This window comes from Stegostoma tigrinum, chromosome 12 (assembly GCF_030684315.1).
Source record: "Stegostoma tigrinum isolate sSteTig4 chromosome 12, sSteTig4.hap1, whole genome shotgun sequence".
NCBI lineage: Eukaryota > Metazoa > Chordata > Chondrichthyes > Orectolobiformes > Stegostomatidae > Stegostoma > Stegostoma tigrinum.
In genome coordinates, this window is record NC_081365.1 from 64,417,325 (window position 1) to 64,438,266 (window position 20,942).

At 41.1% G+C, this 20,942-nt stretch overlaps 1 protein-coding gene across 2 annotated transcripts in view; it reads left to right on the forward strand.

The window, feature by feature from the left end:
- egfl6 (EGF-like-domain, multiple 6) overlaps positions 1–20,942 on the forward strand; it is a 100,852-nt gene that overhangs the window by 7,536 nt on the left and 72,374 nt on the right. Inside the window, exon 1 of one of the 2 annotated variants that reach the window (XM_059650373.1) lies at positions 10,199–10,540. The exons of the other annotated variant lie outside the window; for it this stretch is intronic. Coding sequence (XP_059506356.1) covers positions 10,467–10,540 — 74 coding nt within the window. The 5' untranslated portion in view covers positions 10,199–10,466. Of the gene's footprint in view, positions 1–10,198; positions 10,541–20,942 lie in introns of those variants that run through there. 2 annotated transcript variants of the gene reach the window in all.

The window sequence follows — 20,942 nt, forward strand, 5'->3', positions numbered from 1 at the left end:
TGGGATTCTCATTCCACCATTTAAAACCTCAGGTGGAAAATTGGACCTTTTGTTTTCTCGACATTGTGACTCTTATTTTTCTGATCTCGACATAATTCCCCAACTGGCCTGTCACTGCCCACATTAGTCAGTGGCTGGGAAAATTCCACCCTATGTCTCTGCTTTCATTTCCTCATTACTGTCTTTTTTCAATCGGACATTATCTCTCAGTGTCTTAATCAATTGAATTATGATGTTGCTGTGTTCAATAGCCTGTATATGTCTAACCTGTAAAGCATTAATCAATGTTAATTTCCATTTTAGAAATGGTTTTAAACTGTTAAAAACAGCATCTGAAAGAAATTATTTCACTTCCTTTCCTAAAATCTCATTGCTGTTATGGAAAGTGTCTCAGATCCATAGTAAAGGCCAGAAGACAATTTGGAGTGTTCAGTGGAATGGTGTTCAACAACCATTACCTGAAAGCATTGATTAGTTCTATCAGTTATACTAATGAAAGAGATTTTTATTCATGTTTTGTAATTAATCATGTACTTGGGACTTCCTCAGTGGCTGAGTTGGGACACGCACTGCCTGGAATAGGTATTTATTTAGACCAAGAGACTCAAGATAGATCACCAGTCTTTACTAGACCCATTTGGATCATGGGTAGGTGACACTGGCAAAATTATAGGGAGCCAGCTCAAAATGATTTCCCAACATGCGTGTGTCATTGGGGAATTTGACCGACAGTGGATATAATTTCAGACTGGTCTTCCACAACAAGGAGGTGAGAAGAAAAATTTAATTGGAAACAGACAACAAATGGCCATCTAAGATAATAAAGTGTGAAGCTGGATGAACACAGCAGGCCAAGCAGCATCTCAGGAGCACAAAAAAAGATGCAGCTTGGCCTGCTGTGTTCATCCAGCTTCACACTTCATTATCTTGGATTCTCCAGCATCTGCAGTTCCCATTATCTCTGGAACAAATGGCCATCTGTCAGGGCAATCAAAATTTTGTCAAAAGTTGACCAACACCCAATGAGATTGGAAAGCTGCCGGCTGATGCTAAAGGGACCTTCCCCTCATCAGTTGAAATCTATTGAATTGAAATGCCTTCTGGCCTAGACTTCCAGGATGCCTGCATGCCTTGGCAACAGCCACCATATTTAATGGTGCTACCGAGCTGCCAGTCCTCTGACTGGGGCAGCCATTCCAGGCAAATCCCAGCAGCAGCTCATCAATGTGTAAAATGGAATGGATCATCTCATTGGTGTCTCTGGGCCCTGTCGGGACTCAATTTTCACATTTCTCTACAAATGCCTCTGCAGAGGCACGCCTAATGCATTGGAAAACGTATATATACTTTTACAACTAAAATAACTAGGGCAACTTTGTGACTAGTGTTTCTGGCAGGAAATCTTCTTTGCTGACTATGCATTTGGATATTTGAGTGAAAGCTGCAGAAAATTTTCCAGCCATTAATTCAGAAAGTCAATTTATCATGTGTGTTTCCAGCACACAAGGCTCCCTGCCGCTATTGCACCTCAACTATTCAACCTTTGGTTGCGGTGCTCCCAGCTCAGAAAATGCTCTACACAGGGTCAGCTTGTTTATGTTTCAAATAAAGAAATCAGCCAAATAAATTCAGATTCTCATCTGTCTACTCTCATCTCTGCAGAGATTATCCAGCAATTTCTTTTATTATTTCAGATTTCCAGCCTCCGCAGTTCTTCCAGTTTTAAGGCTTTCCTTTGTGGGTTCATGAAAATTAAACTATTCCCAAAAGCCATGTCCCCTTACTTACTTGCAAGATGGCGACTCAGTATTTCCCTACCAGAAATCAGCCTACATTATACTTGTCTGAAATGAACTGGCAGTATTTTGATGAGGTCCAGTAATTATAATATTCACGGGTCAATTCGAGTCTTCAGCATGGAATAAGACCCTTCAGTACACAAGTCCACACCACCCAGGCCCCAAAGCAAACTAACCCCACTTGCCTCTGTTTGACCCATATTCCTCCAAACCTTTCCTATTCACGTACTTATCCAAACGTCTTTTAAATGTTATAACTGTACCCACATCCACCACTTCCTCTGGCAGTTCACTCCATATACAAACGACTCTGTGTAAAAAAATTGTCCTTCATGTTGTTTTTAAATATTTCTCCTCTCACCTTCAAAAGATGCCTTCTATTTTTAAACTTTCCAAGCCTGGGGAAAAGACCTTGGCAATTCACCATACCTACGCGCCCCCCCACCCCCCCACCCCATGATTTTATAAACTTCTTTAAAGTCACCCCTCAAGCTCCTACACTCTAGTGAAAAACTTCCTAACCAATCTGGTCTGCCTTTATACCTCAAACCTTGTATTTCTGGCAACAACCTGGTAAATGCTTTCTGAACCCTCTCCAGTTTAATAATATCCTTCCCATAACAGGGTGGCCAGAACTGGACACAGCACTCCAGAAGAGGCTTCACCAACGTTCTGTACAACCTCAACATGACATCCCAACTCCTATACTAACAGGTCAAAGCAATGAACCTAAGTGTGCTAAACTCCTTCTTAACCACCCTGTCTATATGCGGCACAAATTTCAAAGAGTTATGCACCTGAACCTTTTGGTCTTTCTGTTCTAAAACTCTTCCAAAGCCCGACCATTAATTATATCAGTCCAGTCCTAGTTTGTTTTACCAAAATGCAATACCTCGCATTTATCCAAATTAAACTCTATCGGCCACTCCTCAGTCCATTGACCCAATTGATCAAGATCTCTTTGTAACTGTCAGCATATTTTGCACTTTCCCTGCCACTTGACTGCCTGAAACTCACTCAGGTTTAAAACTGACCCTATCTTTGTCTTTGAATTTGATCTAAGTACTTATCAGCTGGGAGACTGCTCAGCTGTTTATTAAAATTAAGGAAGAATACAGGTTCACAAACTGCAACCATCAGATAACAGATACTGTTGCTCTCCATTGACGTAGGAAGCCCTAAAATAGCCAAAGATGAGCCACAAATGATCCGTTAACAGATGCTAAAATAAACCTCCCCACACCTTGTTTTATGTTGCAAATGTTGTCTAGAGAAAAAAGACCCTGCAGATGCTGGAATCCAAGGCAGACAAACAAGGGACTGGAAGAACTCAGCAGGCCAGGCACACATCTGGAGGAAAGGAGCAATCAATGTTTTGTGTATTATTTAGTACAACACCTGCCCACACACCACGTCTCTCACCTCCATTCAGAGCCCTAAACAGCCCTTCCAAGTGAGACAGAGCTTCACCTGCATCTTCTCCAACCTAGTATATTGTATCTGGTGCTCCTGATGTGATCTTCTCTATGTCGGTGAGACCAAACGTAGACTAGGTGACTGTTTCACCAAGCATCTCCGCCTGGCCCACAACACCCAACCTAACCTCCCAGGCACTGCGCATTTCAACCCACCCCCACCTCCCCCACCCGCCTCACTCCCCCTTCAACATGTCCATCCTCAGTCTCCTCCAGTGTTGCAGCGACTCAGAACACAAATTTGAAGAACAACGCCTTACCTTCCATCTGGGCCCCGTATAGCCTGGAGGACTTAATGTTGAGTTCTCCACTTTCAAATACGCTTCCCACCCATCCCCCAACTTCCCTTCCAACATCACGCCCTCTCTTCCATTCTACTTTTTGACTCTCCCTTCCAGCCACCAACAGGATACATCCTTTCCATTGACCAACCAGATCATATCCATTACCAGTGTCCACCTATCACCATCATTTCACCTCCACCCTTCCCCACCCCCACCCCTTTATCTGCAGTTCCCCCTACCCCTATATTCAGTTCTGAAGAAGGGTAATACCCAAAACGTTGACTGCTCCTTTCCTCCAGATGCTGCCTGGCCTGCTGTGTGCTTCCAACTCCCGGTTTGTCTACCTTGTTTTATATTCCAATGGAAGAAGTGTTGTCATGATGGGAACTGATGGTTGAGACTACTAGCTCCCAAACTTTTCTCACAGTCACTTCATCTGTCAAAAATATTGCAGTGCATTCTCACTATACACAGGGGAGTATCCTGAATAAGTAGCGCCAAGTGTAAGCCTATTGTGTATTTACTGCTGTTATTTCAGTTGTACATTAAAAGAATAATTAAGTTCCTTTGACTGAATTATGGGGATAAGGTTTCTAATATACGAAACTGACTCCCAGACAGAAACATTAGCTCTGCAGCGCATGTTCTGAGAAATTAAGTATTGTTTCTCTTTATGTTTCTTTTTGTGACAGAATGAAAGGAGATCTGAAAGCTCAGCTAAGGCAAAGGTCACTAATTAGTGCAATGATAAATACTATGTAGAGCAAATTGAATTATGTTTTGCAGTGTTCTTTCATAAAAATTCATCTTTTTTGTATCCAGTTTCATAAAACATTGAAGTGATGAGTTTTACCAGGGTATCTTACTTTTTGATGTTGCATTGTGAAGTACACTATGCTTTGTAGCATCTTCCAAACAAAAATTGAGAGAAATGTATAGTGAGTAGCTAAAGCAACATTGCCCATTTTACAATGTTGTCCAAACTCGCAATGCCTTTTACATTGCCCCCATTGATCTCCATCTCTTAGGCAGTGAAGAGGAACTCACACTCAGAGAAGAATCAGTACTTATTTTGTTTTGGACAGACTCTGAACATGGAATGGCCATTCAAGACCAACATTGGACACCCTGCATGTAATGCCTTCAAAAACAGGATCCCACCCGATTGTGGGTCAGTCTCCCATCCGGGCAGCTCTGCCTGGCCTTCAAAGTTCTTAAAATTTCTAAACAATAGACAGGGAGACAAGAGGCAGCTCTGAGTTAGTCCTTGACCCCTGAACGCTTGACATCAAACAGTCTAGCTTGTATGTTAAAAATCTTCTTTCCAGCAAACAGAGGAGCATCACCTCCTGTAGCTTCTCCTTGACCACAAACATTTTTGTAAAATGCAATTTAAAAGAAATTGGAGAGGCAAAGTTATTCACTGACTCAGTTCCTGTTGAAAATCATGTGTTCCCATCCATACAGAAAACACTTGAAAGAATCACAATACCAACCAGGAACAAATGTCTGTAAAGAAGTATCAGGCTACGTCAAGTTAAACCTTGTGAAGCTCCCAGCATGGAGCCTTAGTAGATGAGAGTGCAGATTACTGAATCATAGAAAAAAAGAGGCCATTCATCCCATTCTGCTTCTCCTAACCTTCCTGATTACAGGAAGAACAGATGGACAATTGGCCACAGAGGTTAAATTGTGCTTGAAAGATATTGATCCCAAAAATTCCAAACAGTAACGTTAACTTATTTTAAGTGAACAGCAAATCAAAAACACTACAAAAGAGGCAGTTGGCCTCAGATCCTGGTGTATAAGGGGTTGCTGAGAATGGGGCCTCAATGGATAATCTCTATTGAGGGTTTTCTCATTCAAAACAGCACAGATTTCCAATCTTTAACAGACTCTCTTTCAAAATCTTCCTTTGCCTTTAATGATAATGCCAGGAGTTAATGGGAACAGCTGGGTATTCTCACATGTGCACATTTATTGCCAAAGACGCACTGTTAAAACTGCTGCAAAATTCATCCAAACCACACAGTACATCTGAAATTTTATTACCAGGAAAGATTGAGTCCTTTTCTGGAATTCTATCTACAGGTATTCACATCAGTCTTCTATGGATTACAATCATTGAGTTTAGTGCTCTGTATGCCAATACCAACTATCACCAAATTTTAATTATGAAAGTACCTCAACTCCTGACATCCAGCAATAAATCTGCATTTTACAATAAAACAAAGGCTATGCTCTGGAGACTCATTGTTGCTCCAGTGTGACAAAGTACGTCTGGGAAAATCATACAACATTCATTTTAAACAATTCTGTGTGGCCAAAGATTATGAGGAGTTAAAGATAAAATAATTCCGGTGCAGCAATAATTTTCCACAATAAAACAACTATATATAACAACAGTAAGGGTAAGGTCCCACAATTTATAGGAGAAAAATGTTTTATAGATTTAATAATGACCAGCTGTAACATTTTACTTTCCTCAATGACCATGGTGACATGTGAAACTATTGAAAAGTCCAAAGCTTGATAATAGCCAGAAAACAGGCACGGGGATTGTGATATGTAATCAACCCTGTTGCTCATTGGCTGCAAACATCTGAATGGGGCGCCAACATTGTTATTTGCCAGCATCAGTTAAAACGAAAGCCTGCACTTCTTAGGGCTAGTCTGCACCTTTTAAAGCAGAGGAGCATAGTGGCCGGAGCAAATGCTGGGAGTCATGCAGAAGGTGAATCTGCCCTGACACTACAAAGCGAGGGTGGGCTCTAACATTTCCAACACTGACCTAGAAACCTTGGTCAAGAAAGTGGAAAATTGGAGAGGTGCCCTGTATCCACAGAGGGCCTCTGCATTTATGACACATATGCTAACAGCACTTAAGCTTTGTCACTCAGCAGATACCCTCTGGCTTCCTGCGATGGCTCAAATATAGCTGGCGCACTGGACTATCACAGAATGAAGACAGCAGGGGGAGCCCTACAGGGGTCTGGGCAATATGGGCTATGATGAGATTCGAACACAATGTACAGCAAGGCCTGTCTCAGTATTAAGTATAATTCACTCCAGATTTTATACTTTGATGAACAATGTGAGAGAATCTCTCTTGACAACAGTGAGTTGCCAATTAAGGGGGATTATCGCTTGTTAAATCCCTTATTAACTTGCCTCATTAATATTCAGCTTCCCATCTTATCAAGCATCCCAGACAAGTTGGACATCAATAAAACTTGGCACTAAAACCTGAGTACCTTGTGGCTTCAGTTCTCCACTTGCTCCAAAAGGAGATATGTATTGGACACTGGGCACCAAAATCTCAGACCTAGCTCCATGAGCAATGGCCATATGCACCTCACATTCTCAGATTGACGTCTGATACATGCCAGCCTCTAACAACCCTCATGGTGCATCTCCATTTCAACTACATGATGCTTCTGCACTTGAATAATATACCTCAGGCTGCACTGGCAACTATCAAATTAATGCTGCAGCAAGGACACTCTGCACTCAGGGACATGTATCCATCTCATGGACTAGACCAAGCTACATCTCCAGCCTTTCCTCTTGCTGCATAATTCATTCAATACCAATCTTGGACACCCCTGGATGAAATAACTTCTGAAAAAGGATCCCACCCCATCGTGGGGCAGTCTCCTAACTGGGCAGCTCTGTCTGATCCTCAAAGCTCTTAACGATTTCTAAACAATAGACAGGGAGACAAGGGGCCTTGAGCCTAACTGGATGCTCACAGTACCCTACCTTACATTATCTTGCCTTGCTTTTATACACTTTGCCCCTTCATGCAGAGATATCAGGCTCATATTACACTGTCTTGTTATGCTGTTTAGCACAGGCGCAAAGGCAGGAGGTTTGTCATGGTTGGCACTCAATGAAGATAGCCTTCAATCACAATAGGCCAGGGCAAACACTGATACCGGTCTAGGGGTGTGAACGCAGTCAGTAAGCCACACAGAGTGTTCAGAGTCAGGAAACTCATAAGGACAATGGAGCTGAACATCAGGCAGCTCACCATCGACCTGGACATTTTCTGCCCTATTGGAGCTGCTTTCTTACACAGAGACAGAGGTAGATATGAAGGGAGATGAACGTGAATGGCAGAGAGGTTCCAATTGGTTAAGGCAGGGAGGTGTCACATGTGAGTGAGTAGGCTGTGTAGATGACATACAGCGTTAGTGGTGTAGAGCTTTGGAGTGGGTGACAGTGAGTGAGGGAAATTGTAGCAGGCAATGGTGAGGGTAATAGAGTATGAGTCTTGATAGGAAGTGGGTGCAGTAGCAGAAATAGACTGGGTGTGAGGTACTGGCAAGATGATGGTGGCACTTACAGAGGTGGAATGGTGAAAATCATTGACATTCTTCCTGCAGCACTGGGCATTCTTCCTGCAGCACTGGGCATTCTTCCAGGTGGGTAAAATTGTACTGACCTGATGGCACTGACCTGGGACTGGTCTGGTATGGTCTGGCCTAGCATGTCCCTTGAAAGGGACACATCCCGGCCCACACCAATAGTTTTGGCAGTGCTGCGCCTGTTGCAGATTAAGAGACCTATCTGCACTACCCTATCCAGGAGGACCTCCAGGTCCTTGTCTATAAAGTGATATTGAAAACAGTATCACTCCATCTGCCATGTTTGGCACGCTTGCAAGATAGGGTGCAGGGACATTCTGAACTAACAGTATTTGCTTGAGTGCACACTTGCCTTTTAAAGGTGGCACAGTCTCAAGGGATGGCAGATATCTGATGAGTGGTATGTCATTCTGGGAACATCTTGTGGTAATAACTGGCTGTGAGTAACACTATGGTGGGGAGGGTAGATAGTTAGTGAGCGATGTTACCTCTAAACTGCACACAGATGTGGACAAGGGTCTACACATGGCAATCGAGCTTCTCATTGAATCTCAACAAACTCATTGCATTAGTTTCCATTCCTGCCCCTGATTGCATCTTATTTCCAACCCCATCTCACCAGTTACCCTCACTTATCCTGACCTCAGATAGCTTTAACTGTGCATGTCCTCTGCCCTGCCTACTCACTGGCTCAGGACAAGTCCACTCTTGCATCAGTAATAAGTGGTTTGTGACCCACTTTCATCTTTCATAATTCCCAAGTGAAGTCTTTCCCTCTAAATTGTCCATGATAAGCATCCTGCACTAAACAGGTGGCAAGACAGCAGCAATATGAGCTGGAATCCCTGGCTAAGGGGTCAAAGTGCTACAAGGCAAGGCAGGGAGTTGGAAGGTGGCGAGCTGTGAGTATCCAGGTAGGATTAGAGTGAGTGAGCAATATGAGAGCAAAGAAAAAGACCCCAACCTAGAGCTGAGTGTGTGTCCCTGAGTGTACAATCACAGTTGCCGGCCGCAGCCTGAAATGCAGCATTGAAGTGCAGAAATGTCCTGTAAGTGGATCGGAGATGTACCATAAGGCTCACAGAGGCTCACAGAGGCTGGTATATGTCTGTTGTCAATGATAATAAATATAGGACACATGTCTGGTGCCAAAGAAGCATGCCCACGATGCTTGCACCCAGTTTCCTACATGGATGACTTTTGCAGCAAGATGATGAAGCCAGGTGCCTACAAATTTGTGGCATGTATCATCCTTCCCATGGCCATTCTTTACCAAGTGCTCACTCACGTGCCAATAACCGAGACATACAATCAAGCACAGTATCATTAGAGAGAATTTACCCTGATTTTAATTCATGAGCTTCTGTTTAACCATAAGGACAAGTTTGGTAAAATAGTAAGTTGATTAAAACAAAAAAAAACTGCAGATGATGGAAGACTAAAACAAAAACATAATTTGCTGGAAAAACTCAGCAGGTCTGGCAGCCAATGTGGAAAAGATACAGAGTTAACATTTGGGGTCCAGTGACCCTTCTTTAGATTGCCAGTGAAATTGCTGTCTAAGTTCACAATGTGAAGATGAGATGATAGAAGGTATTGCTGATGCCTATGAAAGCTGAACCACAGGCTTTAAACACTGCCTTCAAAACAAGAACAAAGGTGATGAATATGTGAGGGGTGTAAGGCTCAGGGGGTGGGAGGGGAAGGGGTTAAATGGGATTAAATAAATAAAACAAAGTTTCAAGAATACACAGTAATAGTTTCACTATATTAAGAAAAGATGTTTACAGTACACAAATTTAAGAAAAAGCCAAAAAGGAGACACAAACTGAAAATCTAAATGTGCAGAAAAACAATCAATCATTTTGTCAAACAAATTGTCAATCAGTTACTTATCTGGGTAAGTTAATGTTCTTTGTTTCTACACTCTACATGAGTTCTTCTAAAACAAAGCTTACACGGTGCTCTCATATGAAAAGTCATGAGAAATGACAGCCCTGCACTCCTTTGAACATTAGTAGTAAAATGTTCCCAATTTAAGACGCTGTAACAGAGAAGATTTTAAATGGGATTTCCATCTGACCAGGCAGCAGAGAGCGCTGTATCAATCAATGCATTATTGTGCCTGGGAGGCAGAGCATGGAGCCCTTTGGTTCTGACCCACCTGCCCCACAGCAATTCATTTTACTGAACCCAACTCAGGAATTCATAACACTCAAGTATTCCCTCCCCCACGACCAGCACTTCAGCACCCCACCCCAAGAACAGCAGGCAATCCTGAAAGCAGTAGCGTCATCAAGTGCTTTTCTGACACTTGTCAGACTGTATCATTTACAGTACTACCAGGGATCAGTTTGGGGGGGGATGGGATTCGTTCAGTAAGTAGTGTCACCGCCAGTAGCACTGAGTGTGTGAGAGAAAGTGTGTGTGTGTGTGTGTGTGTGTGAGAGAGAGAGAAAGAAGCTGAAGAATTTCTAGCTGGAAGCATTTGGACTGTGCTTTTTCAGTGGAGTATTTTTATAAAGACCTTAAAGAAAGATGCTGCAGAGTGCGTGGATAAGTCTGTTAGCTTTTGCAGAACTTGCTGTCAGTGGGAAGACCGAAAGCAACAGGTAAGAAGAATATTGTTGACAGTGAAACCGAAACAAGAAATAAGGAACTTGATTTTTATTTGCTTCAAGTTACACAGATTTGCTCATTCAAATCAGAAAGTTTTGTGTCAAACTGGAAGTGACAGATTGATTAAAACCTTTCTATTCATTGAAAGGTTGAGAGTCTCTGGAGCAGTTTTTCTTTCCTGTTCTACAAAATCATACATTATCTAATGTTAATAAGTTTCTGTTCACCTCCATAGATGTTATTTTTAGATTGACAAAGAAGTAACAAAACTAGGATTGTCTGAACTATATTGCATAAAATTCTGTGTGTATTTGCACTAAATGATTGGAAAAAATGCTGAACAAATAACTTGGTGTTTAGTTTGAGCAGGGAAGGAAATTGCACCCAAAGAACACTTGGGATTTCTCTGGTAGGTCTGGCTTTACACTTTCACTAAAATACATTGCATAACCATAAACATTAATCTTCTATAAACCAGCACAGTCAGGTAGTGATAAAGAAGGTGGTTACTTCTGTTCTTTTTCATCAAGGGTGTTGATCTTACACAGACTTAATGATACAGCTGAAAATATATTTGCAATCTATTTAAAAATAGGCTTTCCCTAACAGCAGCGTCCAGCCTCTTCTCCATCTGATTTAAAATCACTGAAAATTATTTTTAAACTCATACTGAACAATTTAATAGTTACACTACATAACACCAACTAGATTTTTTTTCATAAATTAAATATTATTTGCTATGAAAAGAAAGCTTTAAATACGTGCCTGATTCGACACAATCAGGAAGGGTTCCCCATTTCATTGTGGAACTATGGCCTGCCTTGTGAGGAGGGGCTGATTTAGGAAAACACTGAATACTGAAATAGTGTAGGAAGTTGTGGAGTGATAATCTAAATGCTATTATGCATTGTTCATTTTGCTTTAAACTCCTCGGCCTTTTGTGCTGGGATCTGAATACATTAAGTAATAGAAATGAGGGAAAAACTGCCATCCCATCGCAGTTTGTCACTTGCTGTTACACAGATGTAGTGAGTTTATGTCTACCATGCTGATTTTCTTTATTTAAGATCAACTTATTTCACACTCCTGATGTGAATGAATGTTTTAGATGGCAATGGCCGAAAATACCAATATCCTGTTCCTGTGCATGGCTAGTGTATGTAATTGGCTGTGTTAACCTTTATTTCAAGGGTTCAGTGCCAATTCTCAACGTTTTCACAGCTGTACAAACCATAGGCTGTAAGTAAAGTGATACTCTCCTGAGCTTTAATTAAGAGCAGACTAGTTGCGCTCACTTGCTGAATGGAGCAGCAAAGCAAGCAAAAGTTTCATGTAAGAATCCAAAAGCATTTTCTGCTAGAGTTAAAGGAAGAAAAAATATTGTTACAGACCTGACCAAACTCCATAAATATGTTTGAAGAAGATAGCCGAGATCCTTACTTTTTCTTATTCTAACTGTAGGTGTAAGGCATTGCAATCAAGATGGAACTTGATTGGTCAAATGTCTTTATGAAAATCACATTTTAGTTTTACTTAGCAGTTGAAATAAAGACAAAATAAAAAGAAAGGCAGACCATTGGCTTAACTGTAACTCTATTGAAATACTTAACAAAATAATGTATATATTGATGATTGCTCATCCCACAAACACACCCTTGGCAAAGGCAAATTCAGTAAAATAGATTGTTTTACATGGAATTCGAGCAGCAGGAAGAGAACACCAGCTTTTAGCTGTAAAAGAGAGAGGAATAAGAGCCTTCACATTCACCTTCAAGACTCCAGCACTACAGAAAGCTGAAACTAAAAATCCTAGTCCTGTGGGAGTTTGATTGCACCTCTTCAGGCTGCTTCTGTTGTTCCAACTTTAAAAAAAACCCAAAGCTTCACAAGCTGTTTACTTTATTGGATTTGAGCAGACTGCTCTTTACCTCTGTCTTGACCTTTCTTTTCAAAAATATAAAAATAACCAGGGAAAAATATGCCTCCCCCCTGAAAACAAAACCATCAATATACAAAGATGGCTTCGTTTTTAAAAACCTTTTGCCTTATTCTGTTAGCAAACTTTAATAAATATACATGACATTGACTCTACACATACAAACATTCACTACTATAGTCCATGTTAGTCATTTTTTCCCGCCACTGAATACCTCCATCTTCCTTCATCAAAGTTGCAACAACCCATAGGGAATTACTTGCTCTTATCCTGCCACATGTCTAATTTTCAAATTATACGCCTGCAATAATAAGCTCCATCGAAACAGTCTGGTATTTTTATCTTTACTTTTTTTTCCAAAATCTTTAAGGTGATGTAAATGTTGAAACGGCAACACTAAACTCAAGCTTTACTTCTCAATTTTAGACTGTTTCTGTTGAGACTATTCAATTTTCTGGAAAAATACCCAATAGGTCTTTCCGTCTTCTCATTGTCTTCTTGCAAAAGTGGAGTACCAATATCCACACACTTGCATCGATAGCCACTTTGAATGGCTTTGCGTAATTAGATGTGCCCAACACTGGGGCAGTGGTTAACACTGCTTTCAGGGTCTCAATTACCTTCTGCCAGTTCACAATCCACTGAAAATTTCTGCTTGTCTTCAACAAGCTAGTCAACGGAGCAACCAAATTGCTAAAATTCGGTACGAACTTCCGATAAAAACCACTCAGTCCCAGGAATCGTAGCGCATCCCTCATGGTCAATGTATGGTAATTGCCCCAATAATCTTTGTTTTCACATCCTATGTTCATGTCATGGCCCAGAAATGTGACTTGCCTTTTGCAAACTCACTCTTAATTGGGTTTATCACTAAGCTCGCCTCCTGAAGTCAATCAAACAATTCTGATAGTTGCTCTAGATGCTCCTTCCACGTACAACTAAAAATCACCAGATCGTTGATATACACTACATAACTGACTAACCCCAAACAACTTTATTGGTTAGCCTTGAAATGTGGCCAAAAGTCACGAATAGTCCATTTGGTGTCACAAAAGCTGAAATTTCCTTTGGTATTTCAGATAAGGGTACCTGCTGGTATCCTTTGAGTAAGTCCAAAGTTGAAATATAAGTTGCACATCCCAACTGCTCAATACGGTCTTCCAAAGATGGAATATGATATTAATCAGATTTTGTAACTGCATTGACTCTGCAATAATCTGCACCCAACCATTGGGTAACACCTGGTTTTGACACTATTACTATGGGTGAGTCCCAGTCACTGCAACTCACTTTGATTATGTTGACTTGGAGCATGTGTTCAATTTCTTTTTGAACTTATGCTAACTATAGATGGTTAAGTCAATAAGGGTATTGTTTATTGGAACAGCATTTCCTATATCTACATCATGCATAATTAGATTAGTACTTCCCAGCTTATTACCACATATCTCCCCATGTGATAAGTTTCTCAACCCCATTCGCCCGCATGCTCCCTGTAACCTTTGATCCCCTTAATGATCAAGAACCTTTCTATCTCTGTCTTAAATATACTCAATGACCTGGCCTCCACAGACTTCTGTGGTACTGAATTCCATAGATTCATCACTGTCTGGCTGAAGAAGTTTCTCCTCATTTCCATTCTAAAATATCTTCCCTTTACTCTAAGGCTGTGTTCTCGGGTCCTAGTCTCTCCTGCTAATGAAAACATCTTCCTGACATCCAAAGCATCCATGCCTTTTAGTATTCTGGAAGTTTCAGTTAGATTCTCCCTCATCAGCTTTCTAAACGCCATTGAGTAAAGACGCAGAGTCCTCAAGCGTTCCGCATGTGCTAAGCCTTTCAATCCTGGGATCATTCTTGTGAACCTTCTCTGGACTTGTTTCACAGCTAGTACATCCTTCCTGAGGTTTGGGGCCCAAAATTGTTCATAATATTCTAAATATGGTCTGATCAGAGCCTTATAAAGCCTCAAAAGTACATCCCTGCTTTTATATTCTTGTCCCTTGAAATAAACTTTAACATTACATTTGCCTTCCTAACTACCAGCCAATCTGTAAGTTTACCTTAAGAGAATCCTGGACTAGGACTCCCAAGTCCCTTTGCACTTTAGATTTCTGAATTTTCTTCCTATTTAGAAAATAGTCCATACCTCTTTCCTTCTTACCAAAGTGCATAAACTCACACTTTCCCACATTGTATTCCATCCGCCCCTTATTTGCCCACTCTCCTAATCTGTTTAAATCCTTCTGTAGTCTCCACACCTCCTCAATACTACCTGTCTCTCCATTTATCTTTGTATCATCTGCAAACTTAGCCCGAATACCCTCAAGTCCTTCATCTAGATCATTAATGTATAAAGTGAAAAGTTATGTCCCAACACTAACCCTTTTAGAACACCACTAGTCACTGGCTGCTATCCTGAGAAAGACCTTTATATCCCCACTGTCTGCTTTCTGCCAATCTTAGGCAGCCAATCTTCTATTCATACTATTACCTTGCCTGTAACACCATGAGCCCTTATTTTACTCAGCAGACTCCTGTGTGGTATCTTGTCAAAGGCCTTCTAGAATTTTCTGTCCAAGTAGATAACATCCATTGGCTCTCCTTGGTCTAACCTGCTTGTTACCTCCTCAAAGAATTCCAACTGATTAGTCAGGAATGACCTTCCCTTGATGAAACTATGCTGACTTTTCTCCACTTTACCATGCAATTCCAAGTATTCAGAAATTTCATCCTTCACAATGGACTCCAAAATCTTACCAATGACTAAGGTCAGGCTAATCGACCAGTAATTTCTCATTTTTTGCCACACTCCCTTCTTTAACACGGTGTTACATTAGAGATTTTCCAGCCTTCTGGGACCCTGTCTGACTCCATTTGATTCCTGAAATATCTCTACTAATGCCTCCAGTATCTATTCAGCTTTCTCCTTCAGGACTCTGGGGTGTAGCCCATTTGGTCCAGGTGTTTTATCTACCTCCAAGCCTTTCAGTTTTTCTAGCACCTTCCCTTTGTTGACGACCACCATTCTCAACTCTGCAAACCACCACCTCGTCTCTCTTGAATTTTTAGGATATTACTTGTGTCTTCCACCACAAAGACTGAGGCAAAAAACTTGTTCAGTTCCTCCACCATTTCTTTGTTCCTCATTACTACATCCACAGCATCATTTTCCAAAAGCCTAATGTTCACTTTTGCCTTTCTTTTACCTTTTATATATCGAAAGAAACTTTTGCAATTTTCTTTCATGTTACTGGTTAGCTGACCTCATATTTAACCTTTTCCCTCCTTATTTCTTTTTTAGTTGTCCTCTAGCAGCAGGAAGAGAACCCTGGCCTTTAGTTACAACAGAGAGAGGAATAAGAGCCTAAACATCCAGCTTCTAGACCCCAGCAACTGCAGAAAGCTAAAACTAAAAGCCCTGGCTCCATGGGAGCTTAATCCCACTCATTCAGGTTGCATCTATTGTTCCAACTTTGCAAAAAAGCCTCAAGGCCTCACAAACTGTTTACTTTTTTGGCTTTGAGCAGATTGCTCAGTGCCTCTGCCTCAATTTTTTTTCATAAAATAACCAGGGCAAAAAGCACCTCTTAAAACCATATTATCGTTACAACACATAGCAGTAAATTCCTGATAAATCTTATAAGTATGCATTTTTCATGCCCATAAAGATGATCAATTATTTGAATTATTATATGCAAATAATAAATTGAATTGAATTAGCTTTATTGTCACACGGAGTGAAGTTCAAGAAAAAAGTGACGATGGGAGTGTTTAGTTTCAGATTTGTATACAAGGCTGTAGTTAGGATGGACAGCACATTCAACTTGGTCGTTACAGTGAAGCAAGTGAATGCAAGGAAGGGAATAATATCTGGGAAGCGTGCCAACATCAAGCTAGCTAGTTATAAATTATTTCTTGTGGTAGCCTGAGAATGGATCAAACTGACAGGCTGACTGGTTGCTAGGTGAGGAAATCAATTTGCTGCAGAAAGGAAAGCAGCCAACAATTTGCAGACGGATGGTCAAAAGCTTCCAAGAGCACCATGAGGAACAGTCCTACTGCAGTGAAAATATGCAGAGGATTGGACATATGTGCTAAGGAGGAAGAGTGAACATGAGGCAGCATCATGAAGGTGGGGTGCATTATGGGGCTTTCACTTAGCACATTTGTTGATTACATCTTGAGCATCACTTTAAGACTACGTTGAGACCTCATTAAAATTGTCCAGGGATACAATGAATTCCATTTTACTCTATTCATTTCTACTTTCAAGCCCAAATATCAGGTGGTTCTGATGTTACTTAAAGGCAGCCAACATCTCTTTAAAAGAAGTGGCACTCTATTGTGCAAGCTGCGGGGAATTGTTACAGGCCGGACATGTGTTTTTCTGATGTTCAGACATGGTACACAGCTTCAATATCATTTTGGAGATCCTGTGTTCCTGTGTTCACAGTGGCAATGTCATGGAGACAAATGTACAGTGGTAGTTGTAGATAAGCAGTCATACAGGAATGTACTGCACAGGGAACAAACACACACATAGCAAAGTAATCCCAGAACAGTGACAACACTGAAATCTAGCTTACAATGTGGAAAATTGCCCAGGTATATCCTATATCGATAAAGTAGGACAAATCCAACCCAAATGCTTACCGAAAACCAAAGAACTACAGATGTTGAAAATCAGAAACAGAAACAAAAATTTCTAGAGTAACTCAGCAGGTCTGTCAGCATTTGTGGAGAGAAAGCAGAGTTAACATTTCGAGTCCAGTGACCCTTCTTCAGAATGTATTACAACTCCATCCGTCCACTCTCGATCGTCAGTAAAGTGATGGAAGGGCTCATTAACAATGCTATCAAATAGCATTTGCTCAGCAATAACCTGCTCACTGATGCTTAGTTTGGATTTTGCCAGAGCCACTCAGCTTCAGACTTCATTACAGTTTTGGTTCAAACATGGACAAAGAGCAGAATTCTATAGATGAGAAAACTATTTTTGACTGAGTGTGGGATCAAGGAGCTTTAACAAAACTGGAACCAAGGGGGATCAGGGAATCTCAATGGATTGGTGTCTTACCGAGCACAAAGGAAGGTGGTTTTCAGCTGTCTGAGATCAGTCATTGCATCTCCAGGATATCTTTACAGGAGTTCCTCAGAATCCTTGATCCAAACATCTTCAGCTGCTTCATCAATGACCATCCCTCTATCACAACGAAAGAAGTGGAGACTATCACTGATGACTGTACAATGTGCAGCACCATTCTCAACTCCTCAGATATTGAAGCAGTTCATGTCCAAATGGAAAAAATCCTGGACAAGACTCAGGCTTAGAGTGGCAAACGGTAAGTAACATTTCAGGCCATATAAATGCCAGGCAATGACCGTCATGAACAAGAGAGAATCTAACCATCACCCCTTAACAATCAAAGATATTACCACTGCTGATTTGCCTACAAATCAATATCCTGTGGATTATCATTGACCAGAAACTGAACTGGATTAGCCACATAAATACTGTGGCTACAACAGCACCTCACAGACGAGGGGCATTGCTGCCAGTCATTCCGTTATGTTCTTTTCCCAAGATGGCACAAAATTAAAGAAAGGTATGCATGATTTCATCACTGTTTCTTTATTGGTGGGCAAATTTTAATGATAGAAGAGAATCATAACGCGAAATAAAATAAGACTGGAAAGGCACTACCCAGCGATGTAGATGTTTTTAAAGAGCAGAAAAATACAAAAGAAAAATGGAAAGCAAACATTTCACTGTTGATGTATTAATCTGTCAGTAATTCATAATCAGCCTTTGTGGATCAACATAAAGCTGATAAAAAATGACAGCCCATCAAATGTCTTCTCACTTTGGGCACATAAAGGTTAAAAAGAATAAATTCCTCCTGTTGTGTTGATGATGACCGCAATAATTTAATAAAATGATTCTGATTTTCGATGATCAATGTGAAGGTCGAGTCAATTTTATGTTATGTAGACTTGAGTTCACTTCGTGTCAACAACAGCCAGATGAAATGAATGACCAATTTATACACCTGTCTCAGCCCGAAACAAAGGGTACATGATATATGATTTCACTGAAGATAACTTGGTTGAAAGGCTTATGGAACTAGTTATTAGTGCTACAGCCATTAACTCCTTCAGATAAACTCTTCTGAACAAACCCAAAATATATACCATTGTTGCTCTGCCCAAAGGAGCGCAGAAGTTCAAAGCAAATTGTGGCAGGCCAGTGGCATCTGGAACTGCTTAACTCTGGAACAGCTATTGCAACCATCAATAGCATCTGTAGAATATCCAAAACATGTAAAAGGAGCAGCTTGTCTCACTCACCTCGACATTGGCCAGCGTTTTGTAAGATATGCATGCTTTGTTCCAGAAGAGGGTCTGGGGCTAAAATGCGTAGAATGCCCAATCATCCAGAAAATTCCAAATGCAGCTCTGCTGGATGTGAAGGAGAGCTGACCAAGAAACTGTACTAAAGAAGATGACAAAGGTCTGTCCATACTATACATGCACAGCAGCAAAATCCAGGAGGTAACCCCAGCATCACCACTTACACACTCCAGTCAGACAGTACAGGTTGTCAATACCATCAATGATATCAATACCATTAGAAAAGCTAAAGTTTTTAATCTCAATGCAAGTGTTAGACCCCAAAAGGAATGAACAACAAGTACCAAATAACGAAATCAACACTGGTGCAAATTGTTGGGGTGAATGAGGGCGAGTGGGAAAGATGTTGCAGACAATACTGGTGCAAGAACTGGTATTATTTCTTTACACATCTTATGTAAGATGCATTTAGAAACTGGCGCAACATAGTAGGTCTACTCAAGATAAGCTCACTCCATGCAATGGGTCCAATATTGCACATATTGCATTACATATCTTATAACTGCAACTTTCATATTCAGGAAAAGCACAAACTGGAACTGGATTTTAGGATACAAAACAGCATCTTCTGGAGAATTAAGCCCCACACTGACTGCTGCAGTTCCATTTATTTATGTCTGGAAGCAAAATGAAACTTTTTTGTGTATGGATAGATCCAAGACAAATGAACATTGTCATGAAAAGTCATCCAAATACAATTTCTGCTCTGGAAGAGCTTAATCCAACATTTTCAGACAACTCGCAGTAAGGTTTCAGCCACTGTCAAAGCTACATCACAATGAATGTGGAGCACATTCCAAAGTCTGAGCAAAAGATTATTTTATTGATGGGGGCAGTACGGTGGCTCAGTGGTTAGTACTGCTGCCTTACAACACCTGGGATGCAGGTTCGATTCCAGCCTCGGGCACCTGTCTGTGCGGAGTTTGCACATTCTCCCTGCGTCTGCGTGGGTTTGCTCTGGGTGCTCCGGTTTTCTCCCACAGTCCAAAGATGTGCAGGCTAGGTGGATTGGCCATGCTAAATTGCCTGTAGTGTTCAGGGGTGTGTGGGTTATAGGGGGATGGGTGTGGGTGGGATGCTCCAAGGGGCAGCGTGGACTTGTTGGGCTGAAGGGCCTGTTTCCACACTGTAAGGAATCTAATCTAAATAGTTTTCCAAACTCAATTCCAGGAATGAACATTGGTAATACATCTTGTCCTGGAATCACAGGTAATATCAACATTTAGAACAGCATTCAGTGAATATTGCGTCCTCAGATTAGCAACTGGATTATGCATTGGGCAGGACATAGTTCAACAACATATGGATTGTGTCACTGAGAATCTACCAAGCAGATGACAGCACAGTTCTCTGACAACCTAAATTTAAGCATGACACAAATTTGCACCAGCTCACAGAGGTTGCAAGGAAACTTGGGGCAGAATCTTCTAGAGTTCTAAATGATGTAGGCTATGGCAGGATTTATGAGAGAATTTGACAAGAACCCCAACAAGGCCCTTATCGACATTGGGATAATTTCATTCCATTTTTTATGCTTTTGCCGAGTGGAGTGGTGAGTTTCTCGCCAGGCAGTGGCAACTTGGCAAGTAAAAGGGATTGTAGCTTGTTAAATGCCTTATTAATGCTGCAACTTGTCTCATTTGCTTTTTCTGCTTCCCCTCTTACAAACACATGAAGCCAGCTAGGTATCGAGAACTCTCGACATGGAAGATAGAGCAAGTACCTGGTAACTTCTGCTCTTCGTTGACTGAAAACAATGTCCAGTTTGGATACTGGCTACCAACTTTCTGTGGCATACTGCATGGCACTGCCCACACAAAGTTGACAAGCATTGGTATCCGACTTGTATCAATCTTTAAGATGGCACATCTCTGATACACTTACAAAATGAATCTGCACTTCAATGCTGAACCATTATCTGGCATTGTAATGCTGCAGCAAGAACACTGGGTTCAAGGGCACCCCTCCAGCTCATGGACTGGACTAAGCTGCATCTCTGGCCTATTCACTTGCTGTCATAGCACACACTTGCTCTCAGCCTAGCT